Source organism: Paecilomyces variotii (genome assembly GCF_004022145.1).
Source record: "Paecilomyces variotii strain CBS 101075 chromosome Unknown C8Q69scaffold_1, whole genome shotgun sequence".
Classification (NCBI taxonomy): domain Eukaryota; kingdom Fungi; phylum Ascomycota; class Eurotiomycetes; order Eurotiales; family Thermoascaceae; genus Paecilomyces; species Paecilomyces variotii.
The window spans coordinates 4,243,109-4,266,203 of record NW_021167140.1 but is presented as its reverse complement, the minus strand read 5'-3'; the positions used below and the strand labels follow the sequence as shown (position 1 = coordinate 4,266,203).

The following is a 23,095-nucleotide window of genomic DNA, read 5'->3' as shown; positions in this document are numbered from 1 at the left end:
AGTCGACCACTAACAATACCTCATTACTAGCATCCACTGTACCTAGATATGTAGAGGCCAATACTAGGTTGATCCAGCGCCTGGTCCATATGGCTCAAGGACACATAGCTGCCTAGCTACCTACCATATATGACCCAGAACCTATCGTCTTGAAACCCGAAATCACAGTCCAATTCCCGTACGGTTTTACTTGATGCATAATGTAAGATCTCCCGAATCGTACGACCTGAGAAAGACGAAAAACCGCGTACGCGACTCGGGTCCGACTACGTACGGGCAACGGGGGACGGAACCCGATGCTGACAACATGAGGCTATGGACTAAAAGAGTAATTGAGTAATGATTCACTGGAGAGGGTGGATAACACCTTACAACCTCTGAACGGTGCTCATGTTATTTATTCATATACTTCACAATAAAGCAAAGCACAGTGACTTCAACTCAGTCGTCCAAACGTCTTCTTTTCTTTCTTGCTCTCTCCAACCAACCGTTCGAGTCACACCCGATTAATCTCAAAAAATGTGGCGCATCCCAACAGACACCCCCCAAATTGCCGTCCCCAATGGCCTCAAACTCGCCGAAGTCACATCGAACACCCCACTAGACGAAGTCTTCAAACACTGGAAAGAAAGCGGCGGCGTAATTCTCAAGAATATGCTCACAGAAGCACAAGCAAACCAAATCACCCACGAACTCGAAGCCCGTCTAGACTCCGTCCAACGGGGCTCGCGAGTGCCGCATCCAGAACTAGCTGCCTTCCATGGCACAAAGACCAAGCGCGCCGGCGACATAATCAATCACAGTCCGACGTTCCGCGAGCTCATCGTGGAAAATGACTTTATCCACGCCATCTGCAGGCGCACCTTCAGCGAAGGCGGTCATAATGGCGATTACTGGCTTTCTGCAGCAACGACGTTGAATGCTTTGGGGCCTCAGCCGGGACAGGTCCTGCATCGAGATCTGACATCTTACCCACCGTATGCACAGCTGGGGCCTGAAGGCACGGAGCCGCAGATCAATTTTCTCTTTGCGTTTTCGGATTTCACGGAGGAGAAGGGTGCGACGAGGATTATTCCTGGGAGCAATAAGTGGCCATTTGACCAACGTGGCAATATGGGACAGACTATTCCGGCGGAGATGAAGACGGGTGATTGTTTGCTTATTGGTGGGAAGGTGATTCATGCCATGGGCGAGAACAAGACCGAGATGGAGCGGAAGTGTATCCAGCTTACTGTTATCCCGAGTTTCTTGACGCCGTCTGAGGCGCATCCGTTTATTATTACGTTGGAGACGGCGAAAAAATTGTCAAAGAGGGCGCAGAGGTTTGTTGGCTTTAGGTCACAGTATCCGCGTGGCTCCCCGGGGCTTTGGACTAAAGATTATCTGGAGTTGGCGTTGCATCTGGGGCTGGATGATCTTCAGGGAGCTATGGAGCAGTTACAGGATGTTATCAATCAGCCTAAGCAGTGGGATACCATTGACTATGAGAATGTTTAGAGATTAGAATTGCAGGCCTCTCTATGATGTTTGCATTACATTGCCTGTTGGAAAGTACATGACAATATACTTATCTGGACAAAAATATAACAGACGAAAATAAGATTATACACTGTACCCGTAACTCGATAAAGCTGTGTAGTCTCAATGTGTTTCGACGGTAGGTCGCGTGATCTCCATTTTGCTGGAATCAACTATTCTTCGAACCGTTGGTTGCCAAGATTTCTCCGATACAAATCAATTTCGGCAACGAAGAATGAAGTCACTAAACCAAGACCACTCAGGCCCGTCATTGTATAAAAGATGGTCTGGAAACATTTGAGATAAACTCTCAAGACGGGATCGAGAGTTGCAACTGAAATGTCTAACAACCTCAGCTTGTCAATGAAGCTGACAGCATTGGCAGCGTTCTGAAGAGGAGCCAGTGATCCGGTAAGCTTTATCGAAGAGGAAGATATCGAGGTTGAAAAGGTTGTATTGAAAATTGTTGAAGCGATGGTGAGACCTACCAGACCTCCGAACATGCGAACACCTAACAGTAAGCCGATTGCGAGGCCGGTGTCATTGATATCCTTGACACTCGCTTGCATTGGAAGGATACTGAGACGAAGTAAAGCAACACCCGTTCCCCACAAGATCGGAAGCCCATAACCCATTGATTTCGATGATCCGACACGGAACAAAGCGAGTAAACCAGTGCCCAGTGTAAGGATGAGCCACGAGAACCGAAGGAGCCACGCGTATCCTCCAAATAACGGGACCATCATCATTGAAATAGCTGCAAATACCACACTGGTGATGACAGCGGGTAGTAAGGAGACGGCAGAGAGAATTGGTGTTTCGAGCTGCACAGCTTGATATAGCAAAGGTAGATATTGCAAAATAGATACTAGAACTGCACCATGAAAGAACACCCCTACAAGTGTCATATTCGCAGTCGTTGAATGGAATAGTCGATGAGGAACGATCGGCGACGCTGGGTACTTTTCGTAAAACGCAAAGGCAATGAGCACCACCACTCCCAGAAGCATCGGAAGAAGCGTCTGCCACGAAGCCCACGGGAACAGAGAACCCGCCCAACTGAGAGGCAACACGAAGATCGTAATACCGATAATCATCAACATCATACCAATCCAATCAAGGCGAGCCAGATTGCCGCGGAGAGAAGCATCAAACTTGACCGGCCGTAGGTTGAGGAAGAGAAACAGCAACGGTGTAGCAACCCCGAGAAAGGGCAAATTCATCCATCCAATCCACCGCCAGCTAGCGTAAGTAGCGAACAGCGCACCAACCGATGGTCCCAGAATATTACCAATAGCCGCGGGAATCCCCATTAAGCCAAGGTATGTCGAGCGCTCTTGTAGCGTTGTCATGTCGGCCAAAATGACTTCGGCCAAAACGTCGATTCCTCCACCGCCGAAGCCCTGCAGTACTCGGCTAGCGATGATCGTGTTCATGTTTTTGGAGGTGGCGAAAACAATAGATCCAACGAAGAATAATGCCATGGATACGAAGAGAGGTGGTTTCCTTCCAAATGCGTCGGAGATACTTGCCCATACTGGTTGCATGGAAAGGCCACATAGCGTGTAGGCCAGATTCGCCCAGAAAGACTGTAAATTTGAGCCGCCTAAGTTACCGGCTATAGTCTGTTAAACGGGTTAGCCTTTGCATCATCCTCATCCTCGAGGGAATACGCTTGGAGCCAAAGAGGCATCTTCGTGGCTTACAGGCAGCACCAACCCCAGACATGTTGCGTCCATCTGGAAGACAAAAACGCTGGCGGCGAGGCCAATGAATGCCAAGTGGAAAGACAGTGGTTTCTTTGGCGACTTCGCTTCATCGCTCACACTGTTGGCTTCTGTGGAATTATTCACCTCCTTCTCTGCAGTACCTGTATTCCCTGATCCAAGTTCCGCGTCTGATTGAACTGAAACCTCGGGAGCAGATATCTCAGGCCCGTCGGTGCCGGAATGAGAGGAGCCCATTTTGACACAGTATCCCACCGCTCGTGTCAGGGCCAGGGTCAGGGCCAAAGTTGAAGGCAGAGATAGAATATGCAGTGGCTCGATTGGTAGCTGCTAGCACCCTGTCAAGCTTGGGCCATGTGTTTGAGTGTGTCTGCAGTGATCTTTGAACGTTCGGACAGAAGAACATTTCCATGCTAAGGAGTCTGGAAAATCGCTCTCAGCATGAATCATCACGTGGAGCATCCTGAACAGGAGGAAAGGGTAATTTTGGTACGGTATGATACGACCCAATACACATTTACATGTACATGTACAGTACCTACTGCGTACAAAGAATCTCCATTGTTGGCTGTAGATACTTGGACATCCCCGGGATCGCTTTAGGGCTTATCTGACACGGGGCCGGATCACCGGGTTCCGGGTTCCGGTCGGCGAAGCTACGCCGAAGTAGGAAATATGTGGTGACTGCCATAAGTAGATAACTAAACCCCGTAATTACTCAATCGGGCCGATCCGGTGGCGCTTTCCGGTCTTCTTGAACCATACATGTATTCCGTACGTATATAGTAATTAGGTAGATATGTTGGATGTATTTTCCCTTTGCGAAGCTCTAAGTAAGTTATTTACCCTTCACAATGGGATATGCCCCGAACCCAGCGGACACCGTCATCCCATTCCATTACTGGGATGACGACCCCCACACGCGAGGCCTCTCGTTCGATATCACGTTCCGCTTCGACGATGTTTTGGACCATGAAAAGCTTCGAGCCTCGCTAGCCCGGCTTCTCGAAATTGGAAACTGGCGAAAACTTGGGGCTCGAATACGCAGAAATGAAAAGGGCGGGCTCGAATATCATGTGCCACAGAGGTTCGACGACAAACGGCCAGGCTTTGCATACTCCACGGTCGCATACAACACCACGATAGCCGACCATCCACAGGCATCGCAATTAGCGAACCCTCATCAGATTCATCAAGAGGGACAGGCATCTGTTCTTAGTGTTGCATTTGCGAGGAAGCCGGAGTTCAGATCCTTCATTCGGACTCCTGGTTTCCCGGAGTACCTGGAAGATTGGCTGTCCTCAGATAGTCCACAACTTGGAATTCGCATAATCGCCTTTGAAGACGGCACGCTTGTTACTATTTCCTTTCTTCATAGCCTCATGGATATGATGGGTCTCAATGCGGTACTGGATGCCTGGACTGCTGTACTGGACGGACGAGAACAGGAGGTGAAGCCCTTTGAGGGATTCGCTCATGATCCATTGGCTGGCCTCAGTGAGACAAGGACAAGAGTCGTGCAGAAATATGTCTTTGCTGATACAGTGATTATCGGTTGGGCTTGGTTGTTGTTTGCCGTGCGCTACATTCTCGGGGTCGAGCTATTCTGGCAGTATCGTGAGGAAGAAAGGGTCATTTTCTTGCCAGCGAAACATGTGAAAAGGATGCATGAGAAGGCAATGGGAGACCTGGCAGCCAGGCATACCGATGAGAGCAATACCCCCAGTTTCGTCAGCGAAGGTGATGTCCTGTTCGCTTGGTGGACACGAGTTATTCTTCGAGCGGATAAACCATCACCCAACCGCACGATCAACATGCGGAATACATACTGTTGTAGATCGCTTTTGGCAGATCTTGGCCATATTCCGTCTGCTAGTTCTGCTTTGGTAACCAACGCTGTCTTTGCAACCTTGACTTTCCTCTCCGTCCGCCAAGTCATTGAAGAACCGTTGAGTTTCACCGCATCCGAGATTCGCAAATCTTTGATTCAACAACGGAACACAGAGCAACTCCAGGCATTGGTTTCTATTCAAAAGGAAATACTGGACAATACACATCATCCGGCGCTATTTGGGAAACCCAGTATGTACATGATCATGATCTCCAATTGGGCCAAATCGAAGCTTTTCGAACTTGATTTCTCGGCTGCTGTCCAAGAGGAAGGATTGCCATTGAAGAGCCGGATCAATTCGCTAGGCAAACCGTCCTCTATCCAGGGCACTGGAACAAAGGGATATGCAACGCGCAATACTGGCGTGGTTATTGGCAAGGATGCCGCTGGCAATGTTTGGTGCTTGTATTCCTTACGCAAAGACCTCTGGCCGGCTGTGGAACAGCAGCTTCGCCAGATGTCCGATGAATAATAGAATATAGTTTTGCGAATATCACTACAATAGTAATACGCTAAGCTACCAGTACATCGCCTCACAGTAGCATACACTGCTCAACATTGATGCGGCATTACATAAAGATATATGTTGATAAAGCTCTCACATACACACATATTGGACCTAGAAAATAGTATATGATAATAGATATGCTAACAAATGACGCTCTCCCAGGTCTATATCTCACATCCTCTCCCCATCCTCCCTGCACATCCGCTCCCATTTCCGTCTCAAAAAAGGCATAACCAACCACCCAACAACAACACCCATCAGCGAATCCATGATCCCAAGCCCCCTCTTTGGACTCAACCCAATCATATTTGTGAACAGACAACTAGCAGCGAGCGAGTCCTCACATATAATAAAGTCCCCCTTATCGACCCTCGCGATAACCCCAAGCGCGACCTTCTCTGACGATGGGAATTTCTTCTCCAGCTCTGCCAATGATGCAAGGTTCGTTCCTTGGATACGTTTTGTAAGATCCGGCTTGGTGTTTTGTTCTAGTCTGAATCCAGGAGACACAAAGTCTGCTGGGAAGGCGATGTGGATCGTGTAGGTTGTCGTTGCGGAGTTGTGGCGGAGGACTTCGAAGCGAAGGGTATCTGCGAGAGCTCGGACAGCGCTTTTGGCGGCTGAGTCGACGTGTTATGTTAGTAAGAGTAAGTCATTCAACGGGAATTCAGAGGCATATTCGAGGCAAAAAAAAGTGGACTCACGAGTATACGCGACGCTACCTGGTAGGCCCAGGAACGCTGCTGCACTGTTGATGAAAACCATCTTCCGCGTAGTATGTCCTTTGGGCTGTTTCTGGGTATCTATACTGGAGGACTTCTTGTCATTTTCAACCCAGATTTCCAGCATGGCTTTTGCGGCGTAAGCTGTAGAATAGTAGTTATTCTTCATGCAAGCATCTAGCTGTGAGGCACTGAGGTCGACGAAGAATCCGTTTTCGGCATGGTTTCCACCCGCTGAGCAGTATAAGATATCGGCGATTCGAGGTTGAGATTTGAAGGCTTCGGATACCTTGAGTAGTATTTGCCAGTTAGAAGAATTCACCAGGGAAAAAGTATCCCAGGATCACGTACTGCCCCTGCATCTGCCAGATCAAGAGGCACCGCATTGATCTCTTGCCGACTAGCATCAGCACAATTTGTGACTATCTCATTCTTTGCATCTTCTAGAGGGCCGAGTCGTCGCGAAAATATAGTTACATGTGCACCTAAGTTGATTTTAAGTGAACAAATATCGATGTAGATAGGTATTCGACGACCCAACTGACCTCGGGAAGCAAGGGCATTAGATATAGCTTTCCCTAACCCGCCAGAGCCACCAGTTACAAAGGCTGTCTGCCAATCATGTCAATGTATATCCTTTGATATGTGTGAACTCGACGATTACTTTGCCAAATAGATCCTGGTTAGGCTTCATACTTTGGTCGTTGAGAGAGTAGTCCGAAAATCTGTTCAAGCCGACAAAGTATAGGTGGAACTCTATTACCAGATTCTAATGTATGAGTTGCATTCAATGAAGAATAATATTAATCCGTCGGGACATCGACCATGGGAATCAAGTTTTACAAAAAGGGCTACCTATACTTAACGTCCCGTGAGCCAATCGGGGCCCGGGCGCCGAGCAGATCGAGAAACCAGCCCCGGATCCCGTCCCCGATTTGCGGGAGAATACGAGATATCATGGATAGCTTTCTGCATTGCTGCTGGCATTCTACCGCTTTGTCATCTTTGATTTTGAAGGAAGTTGTAAGCTTGTTTGATTAAATACCAACTAGTGGCAGGCAGGCATATATCCTGACGGCTTTCTGCCACTCGACCAAAAAGGAGAACTCCTAGTTGGCGAGACTCTACCTGGACCTCTAACATATCCTGGCCTAGATTGCGTGACCTCCAGTAGGAGCCCTTGACACTTTCAAATCTGGGCCGGGCCGGACGCCTCCTCATGGATGTTATCAAACTTTTCGAACCTAAACTACTTTATTTCCTGTGTTACCCTTGGTAAGCTTGGTAGTACAGGTGGCGCCATCATGATATAGCATTTGCACCCTTCTTGATCCACCTAGCAAAGCTGACTGTATGCAGCTTTCTACGATGAGAATAGTGCTGATCTATTCAATCCCGAGTTTCATCCGATACTGTCTCGACCGGACTCGGGTCTGGCGAATAGGGTGGCCAGAAGATCGTTTCAATTGCGCGATATTGAAGCTCCTCCTGGGACAATCTGGCACTATGTCCTGGTGCACCGTCTTGCATTGGGAGAAGATGAGGTTTCAGATGCATATACTTGTCAATTAAAGGGACGAGTTATCCTTTGACAATAAGACTCCCCTTCAATTGAACCCTAAGTGTTTTCCCAGAAAACAGATGGACCCTTTTTATTGCCCCTAAAGGACCCAAGAACATCCGACCCTCCCTCTCTGGAAGACGATTCTAATATGATGTCTAGGACACACCCAGGTCTCATCATTCCAAAGCACTGTATACAATCGCTCCAGGGACCAGCTCAAGTGCTCGCGGGCCGTTTTTCTTAGAGATAGGTGGTTCGGGAAGGGCAACACAGTCTGAATAGCTTCTTTCATAAGTGCCGGCGCAAGAAATTCTCTGAGACATCAGACTCTAGCACTTGAAGCAATTTTCGATATGGCATGCGACGACCCCTCCTTAGATCCAACAATAAAGTCTTCAGCCTCATCCAGTTACGTGTCTGAATGACTAGATTTATGACTATGCGATTTGGATATACCAAGCAGTGCATGTTTCTATACTCCATAGCCTGGCCTCAGTTCTACCCCCATGCGGTCTTTCAATTCACTTGTCGAGCGAAGGAAGGTTTACAGATCGCATGATAACTTCGACCTTTTGATAGCTGAGAAACCTTACCGGCACTACGTTTGAATATGTTATAATCCTTGCAGTATTTACTAGGACGTAAGGTAAGGAATAATAGTTCCCGTCACTTGGTGTAACATCGTTGTCCATACGATCTTCACATTCCATCGTCTTGCATATGAACGCCTGGCGAGGCTGGGCTTCTGAGATCAGCTCAAGCTAACGCTGACGCATGTAAGCTGACGACCTCCTGGATCATCCAATTCAAGAACCGAACGCTGCATCCAAGACCATACTAGACAGGAAAATGCATGTCATCTGAAGGTGGTATTTATCAAAAAACAAGAACAAAAAGCAGTATTCCGAATGGCCCCCATTCACAACTTGGCTATAATTATGCTCTGCGCACAGCCTTGTCATAATTTCTAGTGAGAAAACAACCTTACGTGACTATCAACCGGTCCCTAGGAAGCCCAGCAAAATGACGAGAGAGGTCAGTAGAGATGAGTACACTGGTAGGTAGCATGTCAGTTTCAGTCAATGAGAGGAAAGCTAATGTGGCCAATCACTTCCAAGTCTGCGACCAATGTCGATCCAGGAAAATTCGCTGCAGTAGAGAGAAACCATCATGCAGAAATTGTACCCGCCTTGGAATACAATGCGAGTGGTCTGGTCAGGGCAAAAAGCGCAATCAAACAACGCTCCTGTATGTCTGCCATGTTTCTGATGCGTGGTGATACTTAACCCACAATTTCACAGAAGCCACACGATTCTTGGAATGGGAAGTCGCCTCCAACACCTTGAGGTAGGTCAAGCATAATGCTAATAATATACCTCTCAAGCCGCCTGTTACTGATTAGATAAAAGAATACAATAGCAGACACGCAAAGATCATTGAAACGACTCTTTGATGGGCAATGGGTAACCCCGCCAAATTCTGCACGACATTCGTCCAGCCCTCCAGGACAGAGACCCCAGTTTTCTCCGGAGCAATCCGCGGACACTTTGGAAACGACGGACTTTGCGCCGCCTCCTGGTCGATTTCTCTTGGGTCACAATAATGATGAAAGGTACTTTGGATCCACGTCTCTCGAGTCACTCATGCTCAAGATCAAGGACGACATGACAGATGGATGCGACAGTGAAAGCCACACGTTCAAGGAATGCATCTCACAAGCACAATGGAAAATCGATCTTCTTGTTAAACAGGAGGAGGGAGAATGTGCCAAGGATATATTACCACCGACCACACCTCCATTTGCTATTTTGGATGCTATGATTGAGCCATACTTTTCCTCAATCAACCCTCACTTCCCCATCTGGACAAAAGAGAAATTTATTGACATGGCAACCACGCTGCGACAATCTCCATCATCGGAACGAGACTTTGCGTCAATTATCTGCTGCAATAACCTTATCCTCATGGCCATGTCGGCAGACTCATTGTGCTCCAACCGTGGCGAGTCAACGCAGAACAGACAAGGGACAAAGGTTTCGTCAATGGAATTTGACATGATCGCGGGATTCCGTGCCAACGCAAAGCGAGCTATTCAAAATATTGATCAGCTTCTTTTACCTCGTCTGATCAATGTTCAGGCTCTCTTATCTCTGGTGCGTTTCAAATAAATACATATTATCTCTGTAGCTACCTAGCGTGAGGCTTACCATATGCAGTACATGGTGGCTCAGGAGCATTTTTCCATCGTTGAATCCGAGAGATTGTTTGATCTCGCTTCCCGATGCGCAAAGTTGACAGGTATCCATCAATGGCACTCTTTCCAAGGTCACCTCAGCGACGAAGACATTAGAGAGCGCCAGACCATCTCGTATTGTTTGTACACGATTGATAAAACAGTGTGCTGGACAACTGGTTTGTCTCCTAACATGCCCGCATCGGATATTCATTTCGAGACATACGCCGTGTCCTCTGAAGTTAGTCTTGCATCATCTCTCATCGCAAAATCCGAGCTGGCTAGGATTGAAGAGACGATATACTTGGAAATATACGCAAGCCAGGTCAAGCCTAAAAGGGAAGATGAGATTAGGGCTTTCGCAGCCATGATGTTATCAAAACTTCAAGTCTGGCTGACGAACTCGGGAATTGACTTGAATATGATTCAAACCCCGCCTGAGACCTCTGCTGATAAGCTTCAGTTGACGATCAGGTACCTAAATGTTCAATTGCTACTAATCTGGCCCCACAAACACCACCCAGATACCATATATCAACGATGTAAAGAGGTCGCTAGGATGTGCATGAAACTTGTGCTAAGCCTTTGGAACTCACCACCCGACGAAGGCAAGCACGCTGTTTTCCCATCGTCAGTATTGAAGTAACCCATAACTGCTCTCAACACAGATGACTAATGATGCCACGCCCATAGCTTTGTTGCCTCGCTTCCTCCACTGTATCTCTACGAAGTTCTTTCATCCATCCTCAGCAACAAGGATTCAAAGTCCGATTTCAGCATGCTCCAAGACTATATCGACATGCTTGAAGCAATCACAGACGGCCGATCCGAAAACTCTTACAACAGTAAGCTCTACCAATTATCAGTTATTGTGAAAGACGTAACAAGCGTTCGAAACACCCAATACAAACGGCAAAAGCCAAGCCCGGAATCATCAACAAACATGTGCTCTATAACAGATCTTCTCTCTCCCCTTGGAAGCGGCTACGGCTACATAGGGTCGGAACTTAAAGAAATTAACAGTTCAGGGTTTGACAATTCTGTGTTCCAAGAGCCAGACGCCTCCTTTGCGCTCCAAGATTCGGATACCTCATTTGTGTTCCTGAATTCGCTTAATTCTACAACTGTTGACCCGGCTCCGGGCTCAGATGACTTTATGCCGCACTTGCGGATCTTTTCTTAAAGGGTTCCTTGGCGTAAGGATTTCAATCCATTATATATGGTCCATTTAGCTATGCTTTAAAAAAAAAAAAAAAAAAAAACAAAACAAAAAGGGGGTGGGGATACATCCATCATCATCCACTCGATGCAAAATACCGGGGTTCTATGTTAGAACCAGAATGGGTTTGACCATCTTGATGACTTATGGTCGTTTCGTTTATAGAATCCGTCCACGTCTTGTATGCTGGACCACAATTGATCAAACTCTTTCCATGCGTAATGCACCCTACTTCAAGATATCGGTCAAATTCCTTCTGACATTATCCCGATATTTCCACCGAACTTTCCACCTACATAGTGATCACCGTGCTTTTGCCTGTGTTGACACGTTGCGGGAGTACCTCTGTTCCGATGTCTCGCACTGCGATACAACATCCCACTGGGTCGGAAAGACACTCTATTATTCAATGAGAGGATATATACCGGTCAAGCCTTGGGCTAGTATTTGATTCTTGTATTTACCCCAACCCCTGATTTTGTCGTGAAAAGGCTCGTCCCGAGCGGTGTGAAGTTCGTTGTATAGATCTGGAGGTTTGGGCGTAGCTGTAGTAGTAGTAGGGAGTCGCCGTCGAGGCGTGCTCGGCATGTGAATTCATCTGATGTTGGCTTTGTTTTGATATTTTCCTCTGGGGGATCTGGAGTGTTCTTCGTCTTCACCCACCAACTCCCATCCTCCTGCCTGTACGTTGAGCTGTGGTCTCCCTGTTTCCGCGGTTTATTTGGCGTTGTTTTCGACAATCTGAATATGGAAAAGTGCTAACGATTATACAGACCTATCAAAAAATCGGATTTTCGAGTTGTTTTTCCCGTGGTCTGGCGCGTGCGTTTTGACGTAAGTTGTAATTCTGCAACTCCATGTGACAAAGCTAATTGGCGTAGCAATGCCTCCCACGCGCTCGAAGCGCGTTTCATTCTTTCTGGGTGATGAGACCCCTGGGAAAGTCTTCGGTCGAACCCTCTGGGCAAGAAGGATCCGCAACGGGGTCCTCCTCGGAGGCAGCAGGACGATCCCCAACTACTGTATCAGCATCGGCAACAGTAATCGTCGTCACCGGCGTCTCAACGGCAGCCGGTTCAGACTCAGGAGCGGGCGTCTCGACGGCGGCCACATCTCCTGGCCTCGACGGCGGCCTGAACTCTTGGGGTCTCCTTACTAGGAACCTCCTTCGCCTTTGACCTCCTTCGCAATTTCTTAACTGGCCGAGCAGGAGTTCCCTCCGCTGCGGGCACAGTAAGAGCGGCGTCGCCACGACCGCGTTTCGACCTCCGAAGAGGACGCGACGTCCGGGATTTGACTGAGCTTTCAGGATTCTGCTCGACGACTGTAGCTTGCCAAGCTAACTGTAACAAGTTTGTCGGAATCTCCGTACATTCGAATAGCTGACTCCGTACTTCTTCCCGTAACATAGAAAAAAATATCCGGGTCCAACTAGGGTGATCCGGCTGATATATGGTATCCGGGTCCAATTCGCCTCGGCGAAGCTCGAATTCATTGAGGAAGCTCCGAGCAGTCTGTCCTGGCTGTTGCCTTAGCCGGTAGAATCGTACGGCTGCTGTCCATGGCCGATATCTTGGATCCTCGATACGATCCAACAACCACTGTTGAAATCCCTGCCATGAAGTCGTGGCCGAAGCAGGGGGTCTGTGACTCCAGGCTATTCCGTGTTCATCTCCAAGCAACGCGGCGGCGTAGTTTACCTTGCTTTTTTCAGTTTGAAACGTGTGAGCATTATAGATAAAGTATTGATCCATATAGCAGCACCAACGGTAATGGGCATCCAAATTTGTAGCTCGGTACCGATGAGGTTCAGGAAGCTTGGCCACAGTTGTTTGACCGACCACAGTTCCTGAATTGGCCACAGTTCCTGGATTGGCCGTAGTTCCTGGACTAGGTATCAACTTGTCCATCAGTCTGAGAAAGACGGCTAGGGTGCTGTGCTCTGACGTCCCCTTAGCTGTATCTCTCATAGCTTCGGCTGTTGCAAAAGCAGTTTGCTGCTGTAAAGCCGTGGAAGTAGAGGGTCCGGGATCAACAGTATTTGATTCCTGTTGAGCATCAGGATCCGTATTACTTCCTGGGTTCGTTGGATCCCCAGGACCAATACTGCTTGCTGGTCCGGGTTGAGCTTCAGGTTCCGGGCTGTATTCGGATTTGGGCTGCACCGCACGTCTCGGGCTATATTCCAATGGTTCTCCATGCTGATTTTCAGCACTACTTCCTGGTGTCTCTCCTCTTCCCGACATACTGCTGGTCGAGCGATTCGAACTGTAAAGAGCTGGGGTGTGGAAGCTCTTTGATGGGGGTGACCAGTCGAACTAGTTAAGAGGCGCTGATCCGTCTAACTTCCATTCTCTAGGGGGTTTATCTTACTAGGTCATTAGAACGACCTAGTCTTGACAGCTGTATCGTATGACTAGCTGATCTAACTATTACACGTATATCTCTTCTCCAAGACTAGGCAGGTCCGCCGTAACCCTGGTTCGTGACAGTCTAAAAGACTCGCCAGTATCAGTTTTACCACCCTTCCACTGGCGTAAACTTCGCCAAAACACCATCTTTAGGCGCGCGAGTAGCACCTTCCTGCACTTCCAGCTTAGCATCCGGGTACTTCAATTCGAATTTGAAACGACCGACTGTAGCAGCAAGCAAACAGGCTAGCTCGCCTTTTGCAAAGCCCTGTCCGATGCAGCTACGAGGGCCATGAAGGAATGTGAGAAGAGCGTAGTTACTGCTTGCACCACCCGTATTCGCCATACCCTGACCCATGAATCGATCTGGGTTGAACTCGTCCGCATCCGGACCCCATAGCTCCTCAAGTTTATTAATGACCTCCGGTACTAGGACAATGGTTGTACCTTTTGGAATGGGCTTGCCCACCAAAGTGGTGTCTTTGAGAGCGACACGATTGGTGTTGGGTACAACTGGGTGAAAACGGAGGACCTCGTTGCAGACAGCGTGGAGGTAAGGCAGGTTGTCGATTGTGACGGCGTCGATCTGCTCCGGTCTTTCTACAGAAATGGAGGGAAGATTTGCGCGAATCTCTTCGCGTAGGCGCGTTTGCATCTCTGGTCTTTTGGAGAGCGCGTAGACAGCCCACTGCATAGCGCTGGCGGTGGTTTCATGTCCCGCCGCGAGGAACGTCATGAGTTGGTCGACCAATCTTTCTTCTTCGAAGGTAGAGTCACCAGACATGGCAACAGAGATAATATCCAGGCCGGTCTTTGAGTCGGCATTTTTCAGTTTTTCCCTCTTTTCTCGAATCATTTGCCGCGCGACATCGCGGATCGTTTGTCTTCCATCCTGGATGTCCTTGTTTCGCTTCGTTGGCAGGGACTGGACCCATGCGATATCACCGATGATTCTGCCAAGTAACAGAAGCATCTTTGTTCCAAAGGAAGGCAGGGTAAATACTTTGTGATAAGACTCGTTTAATCTTCCAGAAGGGTTGCGTAGCGAGTCGAAGTCTTGATCCATGCCCGCCACGCCGATTATATCGAGCGCTGCTCGTCCAACCCAGTTGCGGACTTGTATCGTGTTATCTTCATCGGGCCCTCTGCGCTGCAGATCCTGTTCTATTCCTTTCACCATCTCTATGCTCTTCGTCCAGAAAATCGGATAGAGATCTTTGATGTGGCGGTATGAGAACGCTGGCATCAAGCTTTTGCGTTGAACCTGGAACAGAAGAAAAGTGAGTCAATACATACATACATACATACATAGAATCGACATAATAATCATGACGTACCTTATGTTCTTCCCCCTCTGCAAGTAGAAGGCCATTTCCAACTATAGGGTACAAGAATTGTTGTATGATTCGAGGTTTGGCAAAATCATAAGCCTTGTTTACCAATACTTCTCTCAAGGCTGCAGTGCTTGTCGGAAAGACCCTCTCCAAATTTCCGACAGTATAGTAACGGATCAGACCGTCATTCGGCATACTGCGTGCCCATTTCCTCATTGGTTCAAATGGTGTATCAACAAAGAAAGACACGCCGTTTCCTCTAAGCCAGTGTCGACCCTATGAAAATAATAATGTCAGTTTCAAATATATTAATAGGCAGTATGGTATGCTTAACTCGACCCACTTACTGACGGCGTTTGTATCTCTTTTAGTGGGGTGAAAAGAGCTGGGTATAACGACACATTGTATATCAACTTGAAGAGGGTGATGATAGAAAACACAGCAAGAAGGGTCAACAGTCTCGAGTCGTAGATAGTATATTCTGGCTTGAAATACACTGCTGCTGCTGCACCAATATACAAAACACCAAAATTATACCCTAAAAGATTCATGCTGGTGGTTTGAGGTGCTTGTGATTTTGTCCCAAGATGTTCAGATCAGCATACTACAGTACGGCGGCTAGTGCACCCACTTTGTCTTTCAAGAACAAGAAGATCGGGCACTGGCACCATAGCATAACTATGCCATAGGTAAGACGCTATGAGGATCTGACATGTCGCAAGGGAGTACAATGATGCACTTCGCTCCGGTCGGTCCGTCTTTGGACTCCCTGGGCTCGGGGGCCGCACCGAAGCCCCGCTGAGGCATTACAATCAGACATCCTGGTCTATGGTATAGGGATTCCGTGCGGGAGGTTCGGCATCAAGGGTAAAAATGTTAGTAGTAAAAGGTCAATTTGGGATAAAGGTTGTAATTCAATACTTTTCTATACAACAGGCTAAGTATTACAGATACTACAAAGATGGGAGCCGAACATGGGTCTATGATAGAATTGCTCTAGATTGCTTGAAGGACTAAATCTGCCAATCTAGCTGTTACTTATAAATGCCCTGGGGTCTGTAGAGGGCTCACATGCTGTTTCATCTACTGTGTAAGAGTGTCCCAACCCGGCTGCACATCTCCTTTGACGGGTTTTACTGCAGTGATATGGGGATATAGCCCGGCTTGCAGCATGGCAGGTGGGTGCTGACTAGTAGATCTATATGATCTATGATCTATTATTTACCTATTCGGGAGATAAAGATAAATACTGAATTCCAAAATAAGATACCCTCCGGAGCCTAGTCCAAGCAGGTGTGTGACTATGTAGATCTAATTTTTTTCTTCTAATCTGACGGCCACCGCAGGGTCAGCTTAACCATGTCTGGTGATGTGGTCACCACCTGGTCAATAATAGGTAGACCAAGATCTATCAAAAACTAGATGCAACGACAATGGACCAAGAAGAAAAAAAGACAAAAAAACATACAACAGCAGGGATTCGCTGGTGGTCACCCACCCAACTACTAACCTGCCGGCGTGTGGCTTAAGTACGGCTGAGCGGACGGGAAGCCCTGTTTTCCACACCCTATGGTCGTATGCAATTGATATGTTCTCGTACTTGAGTCAAATTCAGTTCTATTACCCTCTTAGACATGTAGTCGTGGAGATCCGGTAACCACTGAGAACTACTGCTAAAGAGCACATAGTTCCTATCATACACATACTGCGAAGCATAATCTGACAAGATTGTGTAGCTCTATCTGCTCATGTGATATGTATTCGAAGCACATATTAACTCTACAAGATGTATGCGCTTCTATGTTCTGTGACGTATATCGAATTACCTAGTAACGTACCTAGTGCAATCTCAGAGGATATATTCTAAGGACTACTACTGTACATATATAAAGCCAGTGCCCGGACAAGGTCAATATAAACCGTCTGAGAAAGCAGATTACCCTCGTTATCAGATTGAATTTAGTTGACTTCCATAAAATGCTTGAGGCATGACACTGCTGTGCTTTGGTTACTAAGCGGACGCACACAGTCGAGGCGCAAGAAAGAATGAAGTCTTGAAGAGAGTGAAATCGTTAAGCATTGATTCCGAGATAACCCGGTTGAACATATGTAATTGCCTTGTGATTAGTAGTGCGTATTCGGCTACAATAGCGATGATAGAGTTATAGACTTTTCGTTGATGGGGCACTGCAAGAATAGAACATTCACCTCCAAGCTTACACTCAGAATTCAGCCAAGTATTGCTTACGCGTAAGATCCAGTCCGCTTCAGATCTTTCTCATTGCATTCCATGGACGACAAGACCATATCCGGTACATGCGGTACTGTGCGGGTGAAAAAGCTCCGCTGTCTGCCATTGGAAGATTTTTTTCTGCTTTGCAGTGGGTGAGTGTTCTGGGCCGGTCGATGAACGAGCCGAAGGAACGACATACTCTTAAAGTCTACAGAACAGTATATTCTGGCTTTGCATGAATTGTACTCTGATTCGACGCTGATGTCGCAGCAGGTGGCGAGTCCGCGGGTTTTGAAGAGAAAAATGGGATCTGAATGGCATCACAGAACTCTTGCTCAGCAATAATAAGCGTTGAGGGCAGCCCTTCTCAAGCAGGATGAACGGCCCAACGGTTCGCCATTATTATTATTATTTGGACCCAGCCGAACTACCACGGATGGCAGACAGGACGTCAGTCAACCGTCTATCCAGATTCCACAGATTCCGCACAGTCCAACCCGGCTGTGCCGATGGAGGCGAACGCTCAGCCTTATGTATGTCACGTGACATTCCGACTTCGGTCCCCAGTAGTTATGGACATTATTATTGACTCCTGGAGACATTCGCCCCTTCGCTTAGCAGTTGAAAGCATTATTGAATCGCACGTCTTTGCAAGTTATATTGCTTCATCAACAGCGCGCGCGACTATGCAAGGAGCTCCCAGATGATCTTTGGGTCTAGATGTCGTCCAGCCGAGCAGCTGTTCGTTCTAGTGATGGCGATCTCTCTTTTGTGGACCTCTTCAGGAACCCGAACAGTTGAACCACGGACCCGGCGCCAACAACAATTGAGTTGAGCCAGCAACGGCTATACGAGCATGTCGGCCGTGGCCCGACAGTGGTGCTCCGTATTATTATTCATCAATCGCACAGAGAGGCGAGTTGGGCTTCATGCAGTCTGATTGCCACACCGCAACCGCTCGTGTTGGCCGCATGCGCCTCTTACGTTGCAGGGAAGGCAAAGCAGGAAGAAAAATCTTTCCTCTTTTCAGACCCATTGAGCCCTTCATAGGGTGGTTCAGTTGAAAGCTTCGATTTCCGACAGACAGGGCGATCTTGACAGCGACATTTGACCGCCCTTAGTAGTCCCATGACTGCCATGCTGTATCTCGAATAGCTCCGGAAATGAGATTGGGCGGGGGTAAGCGCTGTTACTCTCCTTTCCTGAATCAGTAGCGGTCTGCTGTTCAGGACAGCCGGTGTTGGACGAACAGTATAATAGTGCAATATAAGGCCATTCTTAAAATGAGACGCTTCTGTCCAACCAATGGCCAGGCGCGGATCGAGATAAAACGACGATCGCGCAACCCATACAACAGCAGGAGCTGGCGCCAGGGGGAAATACCAGCACAGCGCCAGGATGAAAACAATAATAATGTTTCCGGGCAGCGCCTTCAGGGAGACAATAGTAGCGTTTTGTGCCTGAAAAGTCGCCCCCCCGCTTGCAATACGACCACAACTCCCAAATGGCTCACCTTCCTGTTATGAAGACGCACGAGTCGTTGTTCCTGGATAGACGATGTGCGAAGCGCACGTCGCCCTGCAAGCAAAGACCAAAAACGGTGGGCCTTTCGCCCGCGCCGAGCTTCTCTTCAGAATCTAACCGAATTTTCCCCTCCATCTCCGTCTTCATACCATATCCGGAAGATCATCTCATGACCCACCGTCGCATGGCTTGAACCGAAGACCCGCCTAAGAGGGTTTTCTGGACTTTCCATGGACCACGCATATTGGCGCCTTTTAACCATACTCAATCTCCCGGAGACTACGGCCGCTATGGTCTTCGTACTCTCGAGTTCCCAGGAACGTCTGCCCTTACAGTGGTCGCTACGTGTCTTAGCGGCCGTCGGCGCCAGGGGCTGCAACAAATCATAGACTCCCTGTCGCAAAAGAAATTGCACGGCTTCCCTTGGCCCACTAGCGCATATCCGTGACTAGGCTCACCCACACCGCGGAAGCGGTGTGGGTGAGCCATGGCGTAGTAATAATTAACACCTTATTAATAAAAATTTGAGGATATTTGCATATCTTTAACCTAATTGGGTAATTATCTATTTAAAAAGGGTACTGTTATATTCTGCTGCTTCTGCCGATCTAATTAGCACCTATATTTTTTATATAGGGGCTAGGATTAGCATTATACCAAAGACTTTATTATGTTATTTCTTTAACTTCTGCTCCTTTACTTTAAGCATTTTTGCCTTCTTATCAGTAATTAAGCAATTTATATCTTATATAGCTAATATCCCACTGCTATTAAAATATTTAACCTATTAGTTAGTATAGGGGTAATATAGAAGTACTTAGGCTGCTTTAATCTACTTAACTATATTGCTGACTATAGCTAACTCTTTGCTTATAATTTAACTATATTTATAAACTCTTTATAGATTTTATTATAACTTTAGTATTAAAAAGTTAATATACTTTAATAGCTTTATCTAATTCCTCTTAAGAGCTTCAGCTAACTTAGGTGGAGAAGGTTTAATATTAGATAATAAGATATTTATAGGCGTTAAAGATAGAGTTCTCTTTTTAGGCTAGTAGAGCTCAAGGGTTAATTTATATTAATTAGCCAATTTATTAATAATATCATTGCTATTAACTAGATAAATATTATACTTATAAAAGGAGTTACAGATAATTTGAGTATTAAAAGCTTTAGCTTATATAGGTCTAATTATTTATAAAAACTCCAACTTCTTTATAGGCTTACTAGCCTAGTATAATAGCTTATTATTTATCCTCCGCTAATATTACTTATAATTTAAATAGGGCTTATTATTAAGCAGTTAGCAAAAATATATTATATAAGGTAGGAAGCTAAAGGGAGTAATATTCCAGTATTTATATATCTAGAAGAATTTAAGTATAAGATAGGATCTATAATTGTTAAATAGAAGAACTCAATATTCTTTTTTTCTTATTTAGGGGTTTGTTGCTGTAATAAAATAGTTCAGCTATTTTAATACTATTTTATTATTAATCTAGCTAGTTGGAGATATTGCTATAATAATATTAGGGGGGAATTCTTTATTGCTATAGAACTAATCTTTTATAAAGATCTTATTACTTTTAAAAATAAAAAAAGAATTTATTTATTAATTATTAGCAGCAATATATTTAATAACAGTAATAATTTTACCCTTTTTAGCTTTAGTAAGGTTTGTATAGTAATCTTTAGAGCTAATTATATTCTTATCTTAACCTTTGCCAGGTTAGAATCCACATTTATTAAAGTTGTAGACTAGATATAGAGGTATATCCTTAAGCACGCCTTTAAGCTAAGTATACTAATAACAAAAAAATCCAGCATCCTTAGCTTAAATATATTTTAATTTTTTAATCTTTTACTTAACTGAACCCAATTTAAGTTTATTAGAAAGCTTTTTTTTAAAGCGATATATCTATATCTTATTAATATAGTATTCCTTACCTGTGCAAGTAAGGGTTTAATTAGCTTATGCCTCCAGCAGCTTAGGAGTTACTAATATATAAACTCCTTATATAAATATAATCTACTAGATTAAAGCCTTCTCTTAATGATTTTTAAGCGCTTTATTAACCGGTATTCTAGCGGTATAAGGTTAGTAAAGGTTCTTAACGCAACTCTGTAGGATCTAATAAGAAATACTAAATTTATGCGCAATTTTTATAAGATTAGGTTTTTTTTGGCTCTAGGCGAAGGCGACAGCCTAAATAATATTAAGATTATTAAGACTAGTAGCTTCAGCCATGGTAGGTGGGTTGAAGAGCTTTGGAGTTGAAAAATATGAAGATTTTTTGATTAGGGTGTTAATTATTAGTACGCTGTGGCTCACCCACACGCCCGGAAGGCGTGTGGGTGAGCTTAGTCATGGATAGTGTACAACGCTCGACATGACCTCTTGGCAGAATTGGGCGCGTCTCTTTGCCGGGACTTGAGAGGCTTGTTGTTTTGCGAGGCTTCTGGAGACTGGGAGAGGATACCCCCGTATGGGCCCCACCTCTGAGATGGAGGCCAAATTGATGGCCTGATCTGGGGCGAGGTTAAAGGGATGGTATCAACGGTGGCCACAGCAGGAGTAAGCGGTCCAATGATGATGAGGAGAGGAACGAAATCTCCTTCGCATCGAGCTTGTTTGGGAGCTATTGGAAGGCGGGCCTTCCCCGGAGGGCGCTTGACAAGCATAGACCTGTAGGACGGTGTAGCCCCAAACCATCATAAAACTCCCCTTCCGCCCCCGTTATATACTCACCTCTGCGCTCACTCTGCCAACGCACCTGAAAGCCGATAGTTGCAAGCTCCATTCGCTCTTTTACCTCAGTCGAGCAGTGCTCCCCTCAACACTCTTTACCAAGATACAGGTTGACTGCAACGCTTCATTCTCTTGCGTAGCTGTCCCGGAATCCTGTTCTCACCTGTCAACAGACTCACCGGCTCTTTGCGCTGTCTTGTCCAGTCTCATCTAAGCCGCACGGTGTCACATTGAACAAAGCTTCCCATCGAAAGCTCTTCTCGGTCCTTGCCACGTTTCTTAGCGTCTTATTCAACTGAGCAGTCTCGACCTCTAGCCTCTTCGCGGCCTTCCTGTCGAGTATCTCAGCGGTGAAACGTCCCTTGAACAACAAAACAAATCCAGATATATCGTCTGTTGTATATAGCCTCCAACCAAGCAAAATGCGCGTGGGTGCTATCTTGACTGCCATCTTCCTGGCTGGAACCCAGCTTGTCGCTGCGGAGGACGCATCGTCCACCATGACCACCACCCGGACGCTCACCAAGACTCTTGTCCGCGCCGTGGCCACGGCCACAGTGACACCGTCTTCCTCCGTCGCCGTCGCATCCAGCTCTGCTGCTGTCACACCCTCTCGCGCGGCTAGCGCCTCGGCCTCGGCCTCTGTCTCTGCTAGCAGCACCCAGGCTTCGGCAAGCCCAAGCCACGCCAACGCTGCCATGAGTGTTGGCACGGGCAGTATTCCTGCTGCACTCGTTGCTGGCTCTTTTGCGCTCATCATGGGTGTGGCTGTTTAGGTTACCCTTCTAGGCAACCGGGGCGGAACTATGAAACCAGGAGGCGGTATCGTCAATTGCTGATGCCGGCCTCTTTTGGATACATTGGCCCTTTTCTTCTTCTATCCTGTTTATAACTTTTGTGCCAGATCTGGCGGGGCCTTTTATCCTTGATTCTCCTGGAGAGTGAGTGGACGGGGTTATTTCAACGATTCAACTTCTCTTCTTTGATCAGCAGACGGTCCCAATGAGACGTGGAAGCGGGGGACTCCTGTTGGTTACTTCTTTTTGATTATACCCCTTCGAATATGATTTCTCTGACTGTCATGAGTCCATGCTGCTTTTGACCCATACATCGCGGTAGCTCGCGAAGATCTTGGATCACCTCAGTGAGGTGTATGAGCAAACGGAAGTGATCGAAGAAAAAAGCGTGGGCGTTTTGTTGGAACGGAGAAGGCCCATCCTTTTTATCTCTTTCGAGATGTGGCCTCTTTTATTTTTGATATCGTGTGGCAACCTCTCAACCGTTTGTGAAGTTGTCGGTATCTAGTTAATATCACCTTTGTATCAGATCACATCGCGGTCATGTTTTCAGCAGTAGAAAGGACGTAAGACTGAATGAATGCATCATCAAAGTATTCATGAAGTTGGCAGGTAGTCGACTTTAATCCTTTCCCAACGTCAGGATCGACCGCGAACGAGAT

General features: G+C 46.7%; 7 protein-coding genes across 7 annotated transcripts; 4 read left to right on the top strand and 3 right to left on the bottom strand.

Moving 5' to 3' along the window:
- The first annotated feature begins 372 nt into the window (after positions 1-372).
- On the top strand, positions 373-1,684 carry C8Q69DRAFT_50315 (putative toxin biosynthesis protein). The gene has a single exon (XM_028632463.1). The coding sequence runs from the start codon at positions 520-522 to the stop codon at positions 1,495-1,497; it is 978 nt and encodes a 325-aa protein (XP_028489836.1). The 5' UTR covers positions 373-519; the 3' UTR covers positions 1,498-1,684.
- On the bottom strand, positions 1,491-3,806 carry C8Q69DRAFT_453967 (MFS transporter). Its single transcript, XM_028629671.1, has 2 exons — positions 3,225-3,806; positions 1,491-3,143 (listed from the first exon to the last, which is right to left on the bottom strand). The coding sequence occupies exons 1-2, from the start codon at positions 3,480-3,482 to the stop codon at positions 1,692-1,694; spliced, it is 1,710 nt and encodes a 569-aa protein (XP_028489835.1). The 5' UTR covers positions 3,483-3,806; the 3' UTR covers positions 1,491-1,691.
- Positions 3,807-4,050: 244 nt separating this feature from the next.
- On the top strand, positions 4,051-5,679 carry C8Q69DRAFT_495437 (putative LysR family regulatory protein). The gene has a single exon (XM_028632231.1). It carries the CDS (start codon positions 4,100-4,102, stop codon positions 5,606-5,608), a length of 1,509 nt encoding a protein of 502 aa, XP_028489834.1. The 5' UTR covers positions 4,051-4,099; the 3' UTR covers positions 5,609-5,679.
- A 19-nt stretch (positions 5,680-5,698) lies between these two features.
- Positions 5,699-7,387, bottom strand: C8Q69DRAFT_453963 (short chain dehydrogenase/ reductase). The gene is made up of 5 exons (XM_028629670.1): positions 7,031-7,387; positions 6,912-6,978; positions 6,718-6,851; positions 6,349-6,655; positions 5,699-6,264 (listed from the first exon to the last, which is right to left on the bottom strand). Exons 1-5 carry the CDS (start codon positions 7,058-7,060, stop codon positions 5,816-5,818), a joined length of 987 nt encoding a protein of 328 aa, XP_028489833.1. The 5' UTR covers positions 7,061-7,387; the 3' UTR covers positions 5,699-5,815.
- Positions 7,388-8,531: 1,144 nt separating this feature from the next.
- Positions 8,532-11,565, top strand: C8Q69DRAFT_50160 (hypothetical protein). Its single transcript, XM_028632369.1, has 6 exons — positions 8,532-8,576; positions 8,712-9,178; positions 9,232-9,277; positions 9,340-10,083; positions 10,147-10,793; positions 10,857-11,565. The coding sequence occupies exons 2-6, from the start codon at positions 8,976-8,978 to the stop codon at positions 11,344-11,346; spliced, it is 2,130 nt and encodes a 709-aa protein (XP_028489832.1). The 5' UTR covers positions 8,532-8,576; positions 8,712-8,975; the 3' UTR covers positions 11,347-11,565.
- A 2,153-nt stretch (positions 11,566-13,718) lies between these two features.
- C8Q69DRAFT_453948 (putative cytochrome P450 monooxygenase) lies at positions 13,719-15,676 on the bottom strand. The gene is made up of 3 exons (XM_028629669.1): positions 15,499-15,676; positions 15,133-15,419; positions 13,719-15,059 (listed from the first exon to the last, which is right to left on the bottom strand). The coding sequence occupies exons 2-3, from the start codon at positions 15,341-15,343 to the stop codon at positions 13,900-13,902; spliced, it is 1,371 nt and encodes a 456-aa protein (XP_028489831.1). The 5' UTR covers positions 15,344-15,419; positions 15,499-15,676; the 3' UTR covers positions 13,719-13,899.
- A 5,982-nt stretch (positions 15,677-21,658) lies between these two features.
- C8Q69DRAFT_50021 (hypothetical protein) lies at positions 21,659-22,680 on the top strand. The gene is made up of 2 exons (XM_028632340.1): positions 21,659-21,745; positions 21,810-22,680. Exon 2 carries the CDS (start codon positions 22,059-22,061, stop codon positions 22,410-22,412), a length of 354 nt encoding a protein of 117 aa, XP_028489830.1. The 5' UTR covers positions 21,659-21,745; positions 21,810-22,058; the 3' UTR covers positions 22,413-22,680.
- Positions 22,681-23,095: the final 415 nt, after the last annotated feature.